The sequence below is a fragment of the Urocampus carinirostris genome, chromosome 19, assembly GCF_059441175.1.
Source record: "Urocampus carinirostris isolate Australia breed hairy pipefish chromosome 19, RoL_Ucar_1.0, whole genome shotgun sequence".
NCBI classification, from domain to species: domain Eukaryota; kingdom Metazoa; phylum Chordata; class Actinopteri; order Syngnathiformes; family Syngnathidae; genus Urocampus; species Urocampus carinirostris.
The window spans coordinates 8,046,302-8,062,006 of record NC_142367.1 but is presented as its reverse complement, the minus strand read 5'-3'; the positions used below and the strand labels follow the sequence as shown (position 1 = coordinate 8,062,006).

The 15,705-nt window shown below is 38.9% G+C and overlaps 1 protein-coding gene and 1 long non-coding RNA gene across 2 annotated transcripts in view; one reads left to right on the top strand and one right to left on the bottom strand.

The window, feature by feature from the left end:
- The window catches only part of LOC148347062 (uncharacterized), a 28,424-nt gene that overhangs the window by 11,140 nt on the left and 1,579 nt on the right, over positions 1–15,705 (top strand). The window lies entirely within an intron of this gene.
- crp1 (C-reactive protein 1) lies at positions 10,446–15,517 on the bottom strand. Its single transcript, XM_088322984.1, has 3 exons — positions 15,378–15,517; positions 15,243–15,309; positions 10,446–11,277 (listed from the first exon to the last, which is right to left on the bottom strand). The coding sequence occupies exons 1-3, from the start codon at positions 15,444–15,446 to the stop codon at positions 10,667–10,669; spliced, it is 747 nt and encodes a 248-aa protein (XP_088179110.1). The 5' UTR covers positions 15,447–15,517; the 3' UTR covers positions 10,446–10,666.

The following is a 15,705-nucleotide window of genomic DNA, read 5'->3' as shown; positions in this document are numbered from 1 at the left end:
GCAAAAAGTTTTTATTTAAAGCCCCAGTGTGTAATATTTAACCATTAGATGGCACTGTGCTGTTTAGTTTAAGGGAGCGGCACGATACCAAACAAACACGGCGGCGACATAAGTGTGCATACCACTGTGTAAAAGAAATACACATTTCTCGATTTTTTTAATAAAAATTAACACTCACACACCGATAGTGGCGTCGGCCGAGCAAGGAGATGGGAATCGAACCAGCAACTCTAAAAAAGAAAGAGAGACAGAGAGAGCAGATGAGAAAGAGAAAAAAGGGTGAAAAAGTGAGAAAAAGAAATGAAGAGAATAAGTGAGAACAAAAGAGAGATGGAGAGGAAGAGAGGAGAAAAAAACAGGAAAAGAAGGAAAGTGACAGAGAGAGACAATGAGAGAAAAAGAGAAGAAAGAGGGAGAAAGAAGGAATAGAAAGAGAGACAGAGAGGGAGGGAAAAATAGAGATAGAGACAGTGAGAGAGAACGAGAGAAAACAGAGATATAGAAAGAGAGTGTAAGTGACTGAGAATGAGAGAGGAAGAGAAAGAAAGAAAAAGTGAAGAGAGAAAGAGTGAGAAAGAGAGAGAGAGAAGGGAAGTAAGAGAAAGCGGACGAAGCAAAGTAATACAGCTCCAGTTGCTTTGTGAGTGGTGCCTGGCTTTGACAACATCCAGTGGACATGTTTTAAACTGCAAGTCATTTTTCTCTTGTGCTCCTCTCAGCGTTGACAGGCTGCATGTTTAACACCCCAGCCTTAATAGATATTGATTTAACATGCTCTATTGTGCCGGGACTGGACTTGAAAATGGGTAATAGCTATAATATAAAATAAAAATGATTGTTTATTTTAGTGGTGAGCAAACTACGGCTCACCGGCTACATGCCACAAAAATGTTCAAAATATAATAACATCCGATTGTCCGTTCAAGTGTCTACGGCAATACTACAAAACTAATTATCAACATTAGTGCTAAAAACAGTGAGCTAATTAATTATTTTGCTTTAATTCTGAAAAGAAAGAACCACGGTAATTTTACATAAATACTACGACAGAAATATCTCAAACTACTACTACAGAAATGTTAGAAAAATACCATTACAGTAATACCGTAAAACAAAAATACTACTGCAGAAATATTACGAGAGAAAAACTACAAAAGAACTAAAACAAAAATACTCCAGACAAAATATCACTGAAATAATATTGCAAAAGTACCTGGGAAACACTATGGAAATAATACTGTACTATGGAAATACTTTAAAGTACTTCCACATAATCACTACAAAAATAATACTGTGGAAATACTTTAAAGATATTCATACAAAAATACCACATCAGTAATACTATAATACAAAAATACAACAAAATAATTATTATGACAGATATACTACACAAATATTGTGACCAACTACAAAAATACAACTACTGTCATACAAACATACTACAAATATTTTACAATGGAAACACTACAAAAATACTAGATATACTACAAACATTCTAATGTGGAAATACAACAAAAATACTAGTGCTTAAATATTGCAGATATAGTAAAATAAATCTACAATGGAAACACTCGGGGTTGGGTAGGGTTACTTTAACTTGATTACTTTCAATTACTTTTGGATTACTCCAATACCAAATATGCTAATAAAAGACAAAAGAAACTAAATATGAATAAAATTACTAAATTTTGTGCAGGCTTGGGGAGTGATGGAATACATGGAACGGCAAAAATGATGTTGGCAAGCCGTTTGGATTTATTTCCATTTTGTTTCTGTCGCATTTTATGTTAGTTTTGCCGGAGATCAAAGAGATCAAAGCCAGGAGAGAAAGCTTACCACGTGTTGTGAGTCATTATTTTATTCATATTTTGTTTCTTTTGTCTTTTATTAGCATATTTGGTATTGGAATAATCCAAAAGTAATTGAAAGTAATCCAGTTATAGTAACCCTACCCAACCCTGGGAACATTACAGATACTACAAAAACAAAACTGCAGTAATAATACAAAAATACTACAAAAATTTGACTGCAGAAAATACTATAACAAAAAAAAAAATCCAACCACAGTAATAATACAAATCTACAAATGTATCGCTTAAAACTGGGACTGAATATTTTATTTTGATTTGAGTGTTTTAAAGCCAATTCGATTAATTTACTCTTCCGTATTTTATTTAAGTCGCAGTTTTTTCCGTAAATTGGCCGGGGCTGCGACCTATACTCCAGTGCAACTCATGTTTTTCCTTCTTAATGATGCATTTTTGGCTGGTGCGATTTAAAATACGGAACGATTTAAAGTCTAGAAAATACGGTAGTTAAAAACAAATGTAAAAAAAGAAGTAGATTATGCATGAATATTTATTCATAAATGAAAATATTGGGTTAGGGCCCCCGGACAAATTTTTGAACCTAATGCGACCCGCCACTCCAAATAGTTGCGCGCCCCTGGTTTATTGTATCGAAGCCCATCTGTCCGATTCTAAGACTAGAGGGCCGAAAAGGGCCCGTCGGTCCGTTTGTTGGTAAAATGGCGCGACGAAGCAGCTTGCTTTGCTCCGCCGGCCTCTTTCCGCTCGTCACGTCGGTGAAGACGCTCGGCCTGAAAAATGCTCAGAATCTCCATTTAATGGGCGCCGAGAGAAGGCGCTCCATCTGTCGTGCGGGCAAAGGCGGCATGGCTCGTAGCGCCGTCTTGCAGGCCGGCCTTATGCAAATATGTTTTGCCCGCAAATCTATTTGCAGTTGCTCTGAGGAATCCAGAACGGCCCTCCTTCTGTCTCCGTCTCCCCCCCACCCGTGGCCCCCCATCCTTGCCCATGCTTCACGCTCCTTTGGCGCGGAAGACATTTCACCAGCTCCGCACGCACCTCGGAGGACCTGGGGGCCCCGTGTGTGAATTGAGGTATCAAACTCAATTTACTTAAAGGGTTCGTACAGCTTTTTCATGGCCAAATTCAAGCACTTTTAAGGACTATCAGAGCCGATTTTCCCAGAAAATTACAAGGAAAAATGAGGTGCAAATCATGTATTTTGCAGAGCCCAAAATACATCTGCGATTTACATATACGTTTTTAAATCCGACATATGATTTTGAGATCTTGAGTAAATTATGGAAATACTGTATACAGCGGAACCTCGGTTCTCGACCATAATCCGTTCCAGAACCCTGTTCGAAAACCGATTTGTTCGATCACCGAAATCATTTTTCCCATTAAAAATAATTTTAATCGTTTTAATCCGCTCCAACACCCTGAATGTTTACCTTGAATGTTTAACGTTAACATAAAGCTAACCCAGGCTAATCGTACGTTCGCGTTATCGTAATCTTCCGTACGAAAAATTACGCTAACGCAACAATTAAAAAAAAGGATAAAAAAAAAAAATCATGAATAAGATTTCTTACCTTTGTGGTGGTCAGCAGAAGGCGCTCGCACACCTCCTTCATATCTTGCTATTATTTCTTTCTTAAATGCAATAGTTGTACGCACTACTTTTCTTTTTTCACCTGTAGCAACTTTCCTGCCTGCACGGACTTTCTGCGGAGGCATAATTAGGGGCAAAACACTTCGTACACCTATATTAAAAGCGAAAGCAAAACAAAGCACGTCCGCATGCGATAACAGTTGGTCACGAAAACACCCGTACGCCGCTCAGCATTGCACCGTAAAGTACGCACTCATGCATTACCGGCGTTCGAACTCCGATTTTTTTGACCGAACAGCGAAGCAAGAATTTCTGGAAATTTTTGGTCGGACTCCGATTTGTTCGAACTGAGAGGCGTTCGAAAACCGAGGTTCCACTGTATTTGTTTTGGAGACCAAACTCTCCCCATATAAGAATTGGGTAATATGTGTAGCTTACAATTTCAGTTACAGTTCTTATTGCAATTTACCTCTGGGAAATGCTACCTTCATTGCCCATAATAAGTATTGTTGGGAATTAAATATTAAAATGTACCGTTTACCAAATTGTTCGAATTAGTTGTCTGACTCCGTTAATCAAACACAACCCACATTCACCCAACAATTTATGCACGCTTGTTTCTCAGCGGAAAAGATGAACAGGAAAGCCGACATTTCCACACGGGGGCAGATTTAATTTAATTAATAATTTAACTAAGTGTCCTCCATCGAAAACGGCCGAATTAGTGAGCTTGAGTCTCTGGGAAGCCTTCTTCTGAAGTCCTTTAGCTCTCCCCTTATTGGGTCACGTCTCCCCGCAAGATGGTGTGCCGGCTCCTCCCTTGGGCGTGCCAAGGAAGCCCAACGTGGGGCTTCTCAAAACAACGCCAAGCGTTTCTACGTCATCAGGGCCTTTTTCTCAAAACAATGCCTGCCGTCCTCCGTCAGAGTCCTGTTATCAAAATTCCCTAGTCTAAATATTCTGCATTTGGAACAGCGTGAACTGTTATTGAACTAAAGCCCAGTCAGTGAATATCTTGGATTAAACTCAATAAATGTAACTTGTATTCAATCGTATAAAATCCTTTATAGTCAAATGTATAAAATCCTTCAGTATCCTTGCACTAATATACCGTAGATTTCATAACGCCCTGTTTGGGGGTAGCATGCACTGTCCCCTTGGGCGCAATCGGTAACGGAAGATTGTACCTCTTAGAACAATGCCAAACAAACTAATACCTGCCGCCGTTATTCAAGAGGGAAGAGGAAATGCAAAGGCAAAGAGAAGCCACCAGAGAGCAGAGTAAGCAGGTAAACATCATTTGAAAGCAGACTTGTTAAGAAACATGGTGATCCCAAGAGCAAAGAAGTGTTCCGCTGGTTCGAGAGCGTTCTCCATCTGGGCACCGGTGCCGTGGAATGCTCTCTCCCCTGAGATCCGATCTGCAACCTCAGTGGAAATGTTTAAATCCAAGCATAAAACTCACTTCTACTCTATAGCGTATGAATAACCTATACTTTTTGTGGAGAATATCTCTGTATTATTTGTGATTGCAACATCCTTTGCTGTCTGGTAATCCAGGAACGGGGATACCACATGTGCGGTCGCTTCTCAAGGTTTTTTCATTTTCCTCATGTTGAGGTTTTTTAGTTTTTCCTTGCCCTCATGTTGGTTCCAGATCAGGGGATGGTGTAATAATAGTCTGAAAAATAATCTGTGTAATAACCTGTGAAGCCCTTGGAGACTCTTTGTGATTAAGGGCTATACAAATAAAAATGACTTGACTTTAACAATTTCAAGCATCTAGAATCACTTCACCCAAAATCCAAACGCTTTTCAAGTGCGTTAGAATTAGAATTAGAATCAATTTTCAAGGATTTCAAGCACCTCAGACTCCTTTCTGCTTAGTTTTTTACCCCATGTGTCAAAGTTCCACTCAAGCTTTTGTTCATTTGCTCTTCCGAGTGGTTTTGGGGCAGATTTAAGCGCACGACGGAAACAATCGCGAGCTTTCGTGAGGCGAGAACCTCGGACTGCTCAGCCAGATGGCAAGCGAAGGTGCGGGCGGGCATCGGGATTGATGCACGGCAACATCCGAGAAGGTGGAACATTTGGCCGCTGACCCGCAGTCACGACTCGTCAGGCCTGCCTTCTTATTTAAGCAGCCGCTTCGGCGCCGTGGGCGGACGCGCGTGCACGCACGCGGGCACTTTCCCACCCTGGGGGAAGCCTGTGCCAACTTCTGTGTTCCCTTCAAGGAGGTCAGCCAGGATAATGAGGGGCCGAGGATGCCGGGGGAGAACATGGACAGCATGGGAGCTTCGCTCTAATTCTTAGGATTTCTTTTGTGAGGAATAGCTGGAAAAGTTCAGCTCGGTCAAAGATTTGCCCTTTTAAGGGCCAATTGTCACATGGGTTCACATTAAAATTTTTGTTTAAGACAGACAGATGGACCAGATTTCTAATGAGGCTTAAAGGGGAGGGGGTGGGGTTATTTTATGAAAAAATATTTGAATGGCTCACACTCATTTTTTTTCCAAAAACTTTTGCTTTTTTTAATTTAAAAATATTTGTTATTAACCATGATAAATGACTACTGTATTTTCTGGACATTGAGGTGCATGTTCAATCATCTACTGGGAAAAATTTGTCTTATACATTTAAGGCGCCCGGAATTAAAACCTCAATAACAAATAAAGCTAAAAAAAAACCTTCATTTCATAGAACATAAATATTGGGAAATCTGGTTTCACAAATGACATAAGTTGATTCCTTCATAAATCTTTACTGTATGTAGAAGCATATACCGTATTTCACAGACTATAAGCCACACCAGATCATAAATTATCTTAATTAATTCCTAAATGGGTACTGTATGTAGGAGTACAGACGCTCCCCTACTTACGACTATTCGACTAACGAAAAAACGGTAGATACAAATATTTTTTTCTGGATGTCGAAAAATATCCGGACATTGTTGATTTTGTATTGTGTGCACCTTTCTCCGAGTACAGCATTGTACTGTAGTACTATTTCCGCCGCAACTGGCAAGTGGTGGCGCTGTGAGAGGTCACCCAGCATCAACCCGGAAGAAGAAATCTGCTTCCTATTTCGTGTGTAAACATTTTATACTGCATCTCCAGCACTCTTAGAACTTTTGACCTTTTTATTGTTTGATATCTCATGCATCCATTCAATATGGTTGGTGTAAAGTGTGAAGAGCTGAGCCGTCTCTTTTGAAACAAAAGTGGAATAAGAAAGCTTGATGCGGTTGAGAAAATGGTTGGAACGCTTTTTTTCGTCCACTTTTTACCACAGAGAAACCAGAGGACCTCTCGAAGCACGTCTTGCAAAAGTAAGTTAAACTCAACTTTGTTTATCTTTATAGAGCATATTATTTTGTGAAATGTTTATTTTTTAGTACAAAACAATACAGGTTACTTATACAAACCTTAAACATAGAAAATATAGCACTGAAGCAACTTACGAACAAATTAAACTTCTCGTTCGAAAGTCGGGCAGCGTCCGTTTTTCATTGCAATTAGCATATCTGATTTTTATGACCTAATTTACATTAGCGGATAAGGCCAACTTTTGAATTTCTGGCAAACCTTTGTTATTTAAATGGGCTTTATAGTTAGGAAAATACAGTAATAGTGATTATGCATTTCTGACTTTATGTTCCGTATTCCCTGTCTAAGGCACACCGATTCATAAGGCTCACTTTCAAAGTCCAGGCATCTTTAATTTCTAGGTGCGCCTTATAGTTCAGAAAATACCATAATTGTGCGTTTATGATTTTATTTACCATATTTTTTGTCTGTAAGGCACACAGGATTATGGAATTAGAAGCTTCACTTTCGGATTTCTGGCCAATTTAGGGGTTTTTGCTGCACCTTATAGTCGGGAAAATAAGGGTACGGTACATAAAGAAATTAGCACGGCGGCTAGGTGCTTTGAGCACAGCCCCACAGTGCAGAGGTCCAGGGTTCAATACCAGGAACAGTGGCCTGCGTGTGCGGAAGTTTGATTGTTCTCCCCGTGCCTAGGTGGCTTTCCTCCCGCATTCCAAAAACATGCATGTCAGGTGAATTGGCCGGTTTAAATTGTCCTTAGGTGTGAATGAGCTAGTGAGTTGTCTGTGTGCCCCGTGACTGGATGGCAACCAGTTCAGGGTGTCCCCTGCCCACTGCAAGAATATGGCACCCCCGCAGATGGTGCAGATAATGGATGGATAGGAGATTGGCAAAAATGTTATACTATTAATTAAAATGTGTAGATAATCATTCATCCGTCTTCATTTTAAACATGTCATAAAAGGGGTCCTTTTTCAAACAATATCCTTTTTCCATATCAACGATTATTCAAACCATTCTGAAATGATTTGTTGTTTTGCCAATTTCAGGAAACTACCGTTTATTTTTTGACTTTTCTATATCTTAACATTTAACATTCTTGCAGTCATTTAAGTTCTAAATGATTGTGCTTGTAAAAATACTAATTATTTGGCCTGATTCCATGACTATATGCAGCTCATTAGAATAGAATAGGCTTTATTGTCAATTATATCAATATTGTGAAAGATTGTATGCAATGAGATTAGACGTAGCACTCCAGGGTAAAACATGAAATAAAGACTTTGAAGAGAAAAACGATAAAAGACAGTGAGGATTAATAGGCAAAAAACATAATTACAACGTAGTGCTTAGGGTCCTAGTATGAAAAAGAGCCTAATTTGAGTATTTATAGCAGGGGTGGGCGCATTGGGTTATTAAAAATTGGCAAAGGGGCGGGACGAAAAATATGTATTGATATTATTTTAGGGATATATCAATACAGGTTCAAATCCGATACCTCAACAAAACACGAGAGAAAAAGATGATGGAAACATATGCCATTCTTTGTTCGTATTGTATTTTTTTTGCACAATTCATTCGGGCAAAAGAAACAACAAAAGGCCAAAAATGGAAACAAGTATTTTTAGAATAACAGCGACACAATATTATTTTTTTTATCTTTAAATTAAGAAAATTAGTTTTGCAACGCTCATAGTTAAAGCAAAGTAAGAAATTAAATATCTTAACAAAATAAGGACTAAAAATAGCAAGAAAAATTTTGCAAGCTAATTGAATGTTGGATATGAAATGAAATGATCTGCTTTTATATAGCGCTTTTCAAGTCAATGACTTCCCAAAGCGCTTTACATTGTGCTTCACATTTCCCAATAGCGGCCGTGATCTGTGCAGCCATGTAAGGCGCTAACCTGCTTATTGGGGGTGTTGGGGTTTCAGTGTCTTACCCAAGGACACTTCGGCATGTAACACGGACAAACCGGGATTCGAACTGGGATCCCTTAATCCTAAAACGATCGCTCTACCTCCTGAGCTACTGCCGCCCCTATAAACTGGGTACAAGAGTGATATCAAATCAACACATATTTATTAGAAGTACTTTTTTCATTTTATGGATATTATTATATTTCTAACATTTTCTTTTGGCACCTCTGATTGATACAGCTATTGATGAAGAATTGATTAAAATGCAACTTCAATGTCTCTAAGAAATGACTTGCCTCTGAGGTTGACTGGCAACAAGTCCAAATATGCTGTCAAGTTGAGTAAAGAAGCTTATTACTAAAAAGGAGAAAACAAAGAGTGATTTATTATTGAGTTATGTATTGATTTACTATTATTGATGACAATACACAATGACAGAGAGTGGAATAAAATCCATCTTCACAAGATAGAAATAACATATTTGATCAATGATTTGGTCAATTTAGACAAAATGACTTATGTTGAGTGTAAGTACTCAAGCTGAGTGCTGCAATACCTCATTTAGTGTGCAGCGGGATTTTCCTATTTTATCTCTGGTTCATACATTTGTTTTTTTCCAGCCTAGTAACTAACATTCATCCATATCAGTAAATGGCAGCAGAATGTTATTTTCCTTCTTATATACTAATTTTCTGCTCTTGGGTAGTACAAGGAAATCTATTTGATAACGTATTTGCATTCAAGAAGCTGTTTAAGATTGCAATGCAAAAAAAATAACATTCTTGCACATTTATCGAAACATTTTTTAAATACAAAAATTAAAACTTAAATATTATTGTTGTTCTACACATATTTTTTGCTTAAGAACAGTCTGCAGTTTTAATTAATCAATTAACTAATATTTAAAATTTTGTAAAAAAGGTTTCCACTAGCAAATTTTTTTGCTCATTTTAAGTATTTCAGGTAGCACGGCAGCGCAGTGATTAGTGCATGTGCGGCACAGTTCTGAGTTCATGAGAGTGAATCTTCCTGTGTGGAGTTTGCATGTTCTCTCCGTGCTTGAGTGGGTTTCCTCCGGGCACTCCAGTTTCCTCTCACATTCCAAAAACATGCATGTCAGGTTAATTGGCCCTAGGTGTGAATGAGCTTTCTCTGTGTGCCCTGGGACTGGCTGGCAACCAGTTCAGGGTGTACCCTGCCCACTGCCTGAAGATAGCTGGGATGGGCCCCAGCACCCCCGCGACCCTACTGAGGATAAGCGGTGCAGATATTGGATGGATGGATGAAGTAGTATTTCAGTTATTTTTCAGAAAAACAAGATATAGTACAGTTAAACGGATTAAAAGAAAGTGAATCAAAAATGACAGAACTATTCATCAAACAAATAACCTGGCTTACCTCCTGAGCCAGAGTGATTACAGATAATTAAAAAAATTGGTTTATACTCTCAATAAGAAAAAAATAATCCTTCGTTTATTATCTGACGTTATATTAGGTTTTCATCATTATTTTTCTTTGAATGATAAGATGTGGTTCATTTGGCATATGCCTTGTTTAAATACCTGGTTACATGATTTGATAAATGTGGAAGGGGGCAGGATCAAGATAAACTCCATCTTTTTCCCAGTCAGCCATTAAAAAAAAACAACCTCTGGAGACTAGCATGACTTCATTCTACGACACTCCCCCCAACTTTCATGTCTCTTACCTAGTGTGTTGCGCCCCAAACAGCTTTGCTAAAAGTAAGATAAAACCAGATAGACGGGGTGGAATATAAGGCACTTTTTTTTTAATCAAACTGGGGATTGTTAGCATACTTAATTGAGAAAATATGTAACTTTTTTAAGCACGCCTCAAACGACACACCCCACCTTTAAGCTTTAAACTGGTCCTAGGAATTTATTTCCGACTTTTAGTGACAAAAGTGTTCCTTCTCTACAAAACGGTTGGGAAACACTAATCTAACGAAATAGAAATATTCCGTCGACTCAGTCGTCATCGACAACCACCACGTTGCCATTAAGCTGATAATCCACAGAGCCCCAGTCAAAGATGTTTCCTTTGGGGAATTGGCCTCCGTGGTGCCAGGCTCGGATTGCGCTCGAGGAAAGCACGTAGTCCCACATGTTGACGTCCGTCATCTCCCCCACGAAGCTCTGCACGGCCTCCAGCCCTCCCAGGTGCTTGTCGGGGTCCTGCCCCAGGAGGACGGTCCCCTCAGGACGGACACTGTGCCCGGGCTTGTATACCTGGTAGGCGCTGCGCCTGCCGTCCACCCAGAAGGCGCTGAGGCCGTCTGCCGAGCGCCAGGTCAGGCACAGGCTGGTGCGGAAGGTGCCCAGCGGGGGCAGGGAGAAGAAAACGCCATCGCCGCTCATATAAACTGAGACGCGGCCGTCCTTTTCGCGCCAAACGTTGAGCTCATCGTAGTCGGCCGTGCGATAGGCGAAGAGGATGACCTGCCGCTCTTCGGGCAGCTCGGTGGCCACCCGCATGCAGAGCGTCAGGGCCTTGAGCGCCATCTCCTTGGACGGCAGCAGCGTCACGTAGCTGAAGTCCGTCTCGTAGGGGAAGAGCAGGACTTTGCCTGACAGGCCCACTGGAGATAACAGAGGGGGGACGTTTTGCCAGCTTACCAGAGGCTCCGTGTCATTGTTAGTACTAGGGCTGCAGCGGTTAGTCAACGTTGTCGACTGAAATCGATAATAGAAAGTGTCAACTATAGTCACCAGACACGATTTTCCGAGTCATCTTACATGATTATAATATCGGTTGAGAGTTGCTCATGCGCTATACCTTGTCACGAGCAGTAACATTTAGAAAATACGGCCTCGCCATCAAATACTCGTACCAAAACCTTTTAGCCTGGATATGGCAAATAAAATGATACTTGCAAAGTAGACCTTGCGCATAATGGCAGTACTTTGGTGATGCACGGACTTTAAAGAGAAAGTATGTCGGACAGTTAAACAAAACTGAGTCGGACTCAACTCTGTAAAATTCTAGTAACACTCAAGCAAATACGGTTTTGAGGACATGCAGTGAACATTTTATACACTTACATTTGGCTATAAAAGACAGCTTGAGCATTAAGGCAGACTATGTGCAACAAGAGTTGAAATTTGATTTATTTCAGGTTTATTTTTTCAAATTCTCACAAAATCTGTGTTTATATTGCATTAAATTAAAACTGTGGTACCGCATTCATCTGTTAAGCCATGGGCGTGTGCGACTGTCTTTCTCGTTTGGCACTTCATGGGCTTCTGCTCTTGCCGTACCTTCAGCTCTATCACCTCGTGCTGAAGGTAAGCTGTGCCCAATATCAGTTTGGGTAATAGTTCATACTTTGCTAAGTATAGGAGCTGATTTCACAAACTACTTTTGTATGTAAATGTATATAAGTTGTGCTAAATGATGCATAAAATAAGCACTAATTAAAAGTAAAGCAATGCAGCTTGAAACGATGATTACTGAGATGCAACATGTTTTAATGCAACCACGCTATGGTGTGCGGAATATTGAGTGATGTCCCGTTTTTGTATTTTTGTTTCCATTAATGTTTTAGATGTATGCAGTCATGCGCAGACGCCCTGATTCCTTTGTTTTGTTTTGTTTATTGAATGCAGGTAAGTGGGAAAGCTATGTTCATTGTTATTATTAAGGTTTCACTATCAATGTGCTCGCATGTTGTCTGCTGGCTGTATCTTCAGCTATATCACCTCGTGCTGAAAATGTATGCAGTCGTGCACAGACGCCCTGACTCCTTTGTATTGTTTTGTTTATTGAATGCCGGCACTAAAGTAATAATAATAATAATAATTTCCTTTGTATTGTCATTCTTTGTAACAATGTACACAGAACGAAATGTCGATACACCTGTAGTGGCTTAGAGTGACTTTGAACCCTTGTGTCGCACATGATATGCCAGACAAAATTATTTTAAATTAATAGCTTGCAGTCCGAAGTCCAGTTGATTTTGAACAATTGAGATCATTACATACTTTTGTTTCAGACTTAGCAGTTGACCACTGATTGTACTTCACAAAATGCATATATATTTTTTAATTGTTCTTTTGCTGCTAATGAGCCTGTTCTTGGTTTACAGCAATACAAATAGTTTACTTTATTTTAATTTATCATTTATTTGCCTGTCTCTAAAAAAATGGACACATATTTATGTATGAATTTGTGTGTCTAATCACCAAGCACTGTGTCGAATTGGTTTTAGGAAGGGCATTTTTGTACAGACCTTTAGTATGTTCAATAAAAGTAGTATTTTTCATTGTACCTATTATTCTGGCGTTTATTATCATTTACCACATAATTAAATACACTTCATGAAAACAACAATAGCAGTTATTCATTATTCAACTGATAAATTTAATAGTTGGTGACTAGTCAACTATTAAAATAGTCGTTAGTTGCAGCCCTAGTTAGTACAGCACACACACAGCGGTTATTACCAATGACGGTTAGTCATGTTGCGCCGGATCAATATTATATTCCAGTACAATCCAGTGCTGCCGGAAATTAAACATTTTACTTAGTTTACTACATAAGCTCAGGAGGTAGAGCGCTCGTCTTGGGATCAAGAGATTCGATTCCCGGCTCCTTTGTGTTGTATGTCGAAGTGTCCTTGGGCAAGACACTGAATACCTAATGCCCCCAATAATAAGCAGGTTGGCAGCCTTGCATGGCCGCTATTGGTGTGTGAGTGTGTGTGTGAAACGGTAAGTGTGAAGCTCATTGTAAAGCACTTAGGGAGGTCTTCATTGACTTGAAAAGCGCTATATAAATGCAGACCATTTACTATTTATAGCAAATTACACAGAACTCTGTAGAAAGCTGTGACGCTGTTATTTAAAGGGATAATGTGTAATATTTAGTGCCTCCAAATAGTACAAAAAACTTTATTAAGTTAAAAAAAAAAACTGATTTGAATAGTGGGCAAAAATACAATAACTATTATACCAATCTTAATGTTTATATGTTGAAAAATGTGTATTTCTTTTACTCAGCAGAATCCATTTTTGTCTAGCATTTTACAGCAACGCTGTGATCATTTGGCACTGGTTTTCGTTCACATTAGACAATGCAGTGTCATCTAGTGGACAAATATAACACAATGCACTGTACCTTTAATGATGATAAGGTGTTTGTGATGTGTATAAAGGTTCAATCAGGAAAAAACATTCTAATTTGGTAAAACACTGAAGGGAGAAAAACGTGTTTTCCCAGACGTCCAAGTGAAGACTTTTAGGGACTAAATTTGGACATTGTTGGGAAAGCAAAACATTTGATTTTTAGCATAAGATATTAGGCCATTTATGATTGTTGGCTCCATTGCTAGAAAATGCTAGGAAGTTTCCGTAAATTGCTTTGCCAGTTTATGATGCATTTTCTATGAAAACTGAAGACAATTTTCAAGCAATGCTCATATTTGTATTGACAATAATTATTATTCCCTGGCTATTGATGTTGCATTGGTGCATCTCCTGGACACTTGCAGTAACAGCCGGTTTCTCTGCAGTTTCTTTCTTTTTAAGAAACACTTTCGACTTACTCTTAAATTCTACGACGAAAAAAGTTTAAAAATCTGAAAATTGTCTTCAACCTTTCTGAAAATGCTTTTAAATGCTTGGCAAAACTCTATTTAGCCTGTGATGCTGTTGTTTTATGATGATAAGATTTTTGTTAATTCAATCCCAAAAAAAACTTTAGTTGAAAATTCAAGTAAGAGATACGTCTTTGCCAAGACGTTTAAGAGAGGATTTTGGGGGACTAAATTCAAACCACACTTGGGAATCCAAATGAGCGATTTTTGTCATAAATGTTTTAGTTCATTAATGGTTGCTAGCTGCAGTGCTAACAAATCTTATAAATGTTCAGTAATCTACTCTGCCAGTTTGCAGCAAATTACAAAATGTACATTTTTTAGGAAAACTACGAAAAGTCAAAGAAAAATGTCAAGCAATGTTCATCTTTGTATTGACAATGTTGATTGTTCCTTGGTTAATTTTGGTGCATTAGTGTCACCTCCTTGCAGTAAAAGCAGGTTTCATGTGTGTTTTAACATTATTCAAGAACCAGTTTCGAATTCAATATTGCGCTCTTAAATGCTACATTCTTTTTATCCAATTCTGAAATATGGTTTTTAATGTTTGGCAGCTCTGACAGATGCTTTTAAAATGATTTTTTTTGCCAACCCAATGACATTCAGCCTCAATGTCTCTTTGTTTGATGATTGTGGAAGTACTACCCAAAACAAAGCTTTTTGGGGAGGAAGAATTAATAACCAGTTGACAAATTGCAGTTTGTTCTAAAGCGAACCCGAGGTAAATTCTGAGAAGTGAGAAAAATAAAGTATGTAAAAAAAAAAAAAATAATAACTCAAGGCTCTGCAGCCGCATTTTCAGGGAATATTCACCCTAATGTGACTATGGCTAGCATTACCTAATGCAGCATTTAATTTCAAAATTTATGTCAGTGATAGCAATAGGAAAAGCTCGAGACAATGTTAAAGTAAAAAATATTCTGTGATTAAAATATATGATGCCACTCTACCTTGCCTGGTGGAAGAATGCGCCAAAGCAAAGGCACCAAAGAGAAGCACTGTCAACATTTGGAAACACTGCAAACACAAAGAAAAATTGGGCAGTGCCCAGGTCTCAAAATGGTTATTTCAAAAAGGGATCTTACCATGGCGATGCCTTGTTGTCTGTCAGTCAAAATCATGCCTGTTTGCATCCTCTGCCCTCCTTGTACCATCCGTGATGTCAGCAAAGACAATGGGCACTCACACAGACACACTGGTGGCCTTGTTTCAAAGACTATTAGCACAAAATGGCATCACTTTAGCCACGAAAAACAAACAGGACTGCAAAATACATCCTAAAGGAGCAGTGTGTAAGATATAGGACAGTTAAGTAAATCTGTCACTTGAAAAATAATTGAATTTCTAGCAATCGCTCGTGCGACATTACGGGTTTTAGCTGTTGCCAAATATTAGGAGCTAAAGTTCCAGTAT

Coding starts and splice junctions, on each gene's coding strand:
- crp1 (XM_088322984.1), bottom strand. CDS start 15,446: ATGGTACAAGGAGGGCAGAGGATGCAAACAGGCATGATTTTGACTGAC. Junction 15,310..15,377: donor GACAACAAGGCATCGCCATG/GTAAGATCCCTT, acceptor TTGTGTTTGCAG/TGTTTCCAAATGTTGACAGT. Junction 11,278..15,242: donor GCATTCTTCCACCAGGCAAG/GTAGAGTGGCAT, acceptor TGTTATCTCCAG/TGGGCCTGTCAGGCAAAGTC.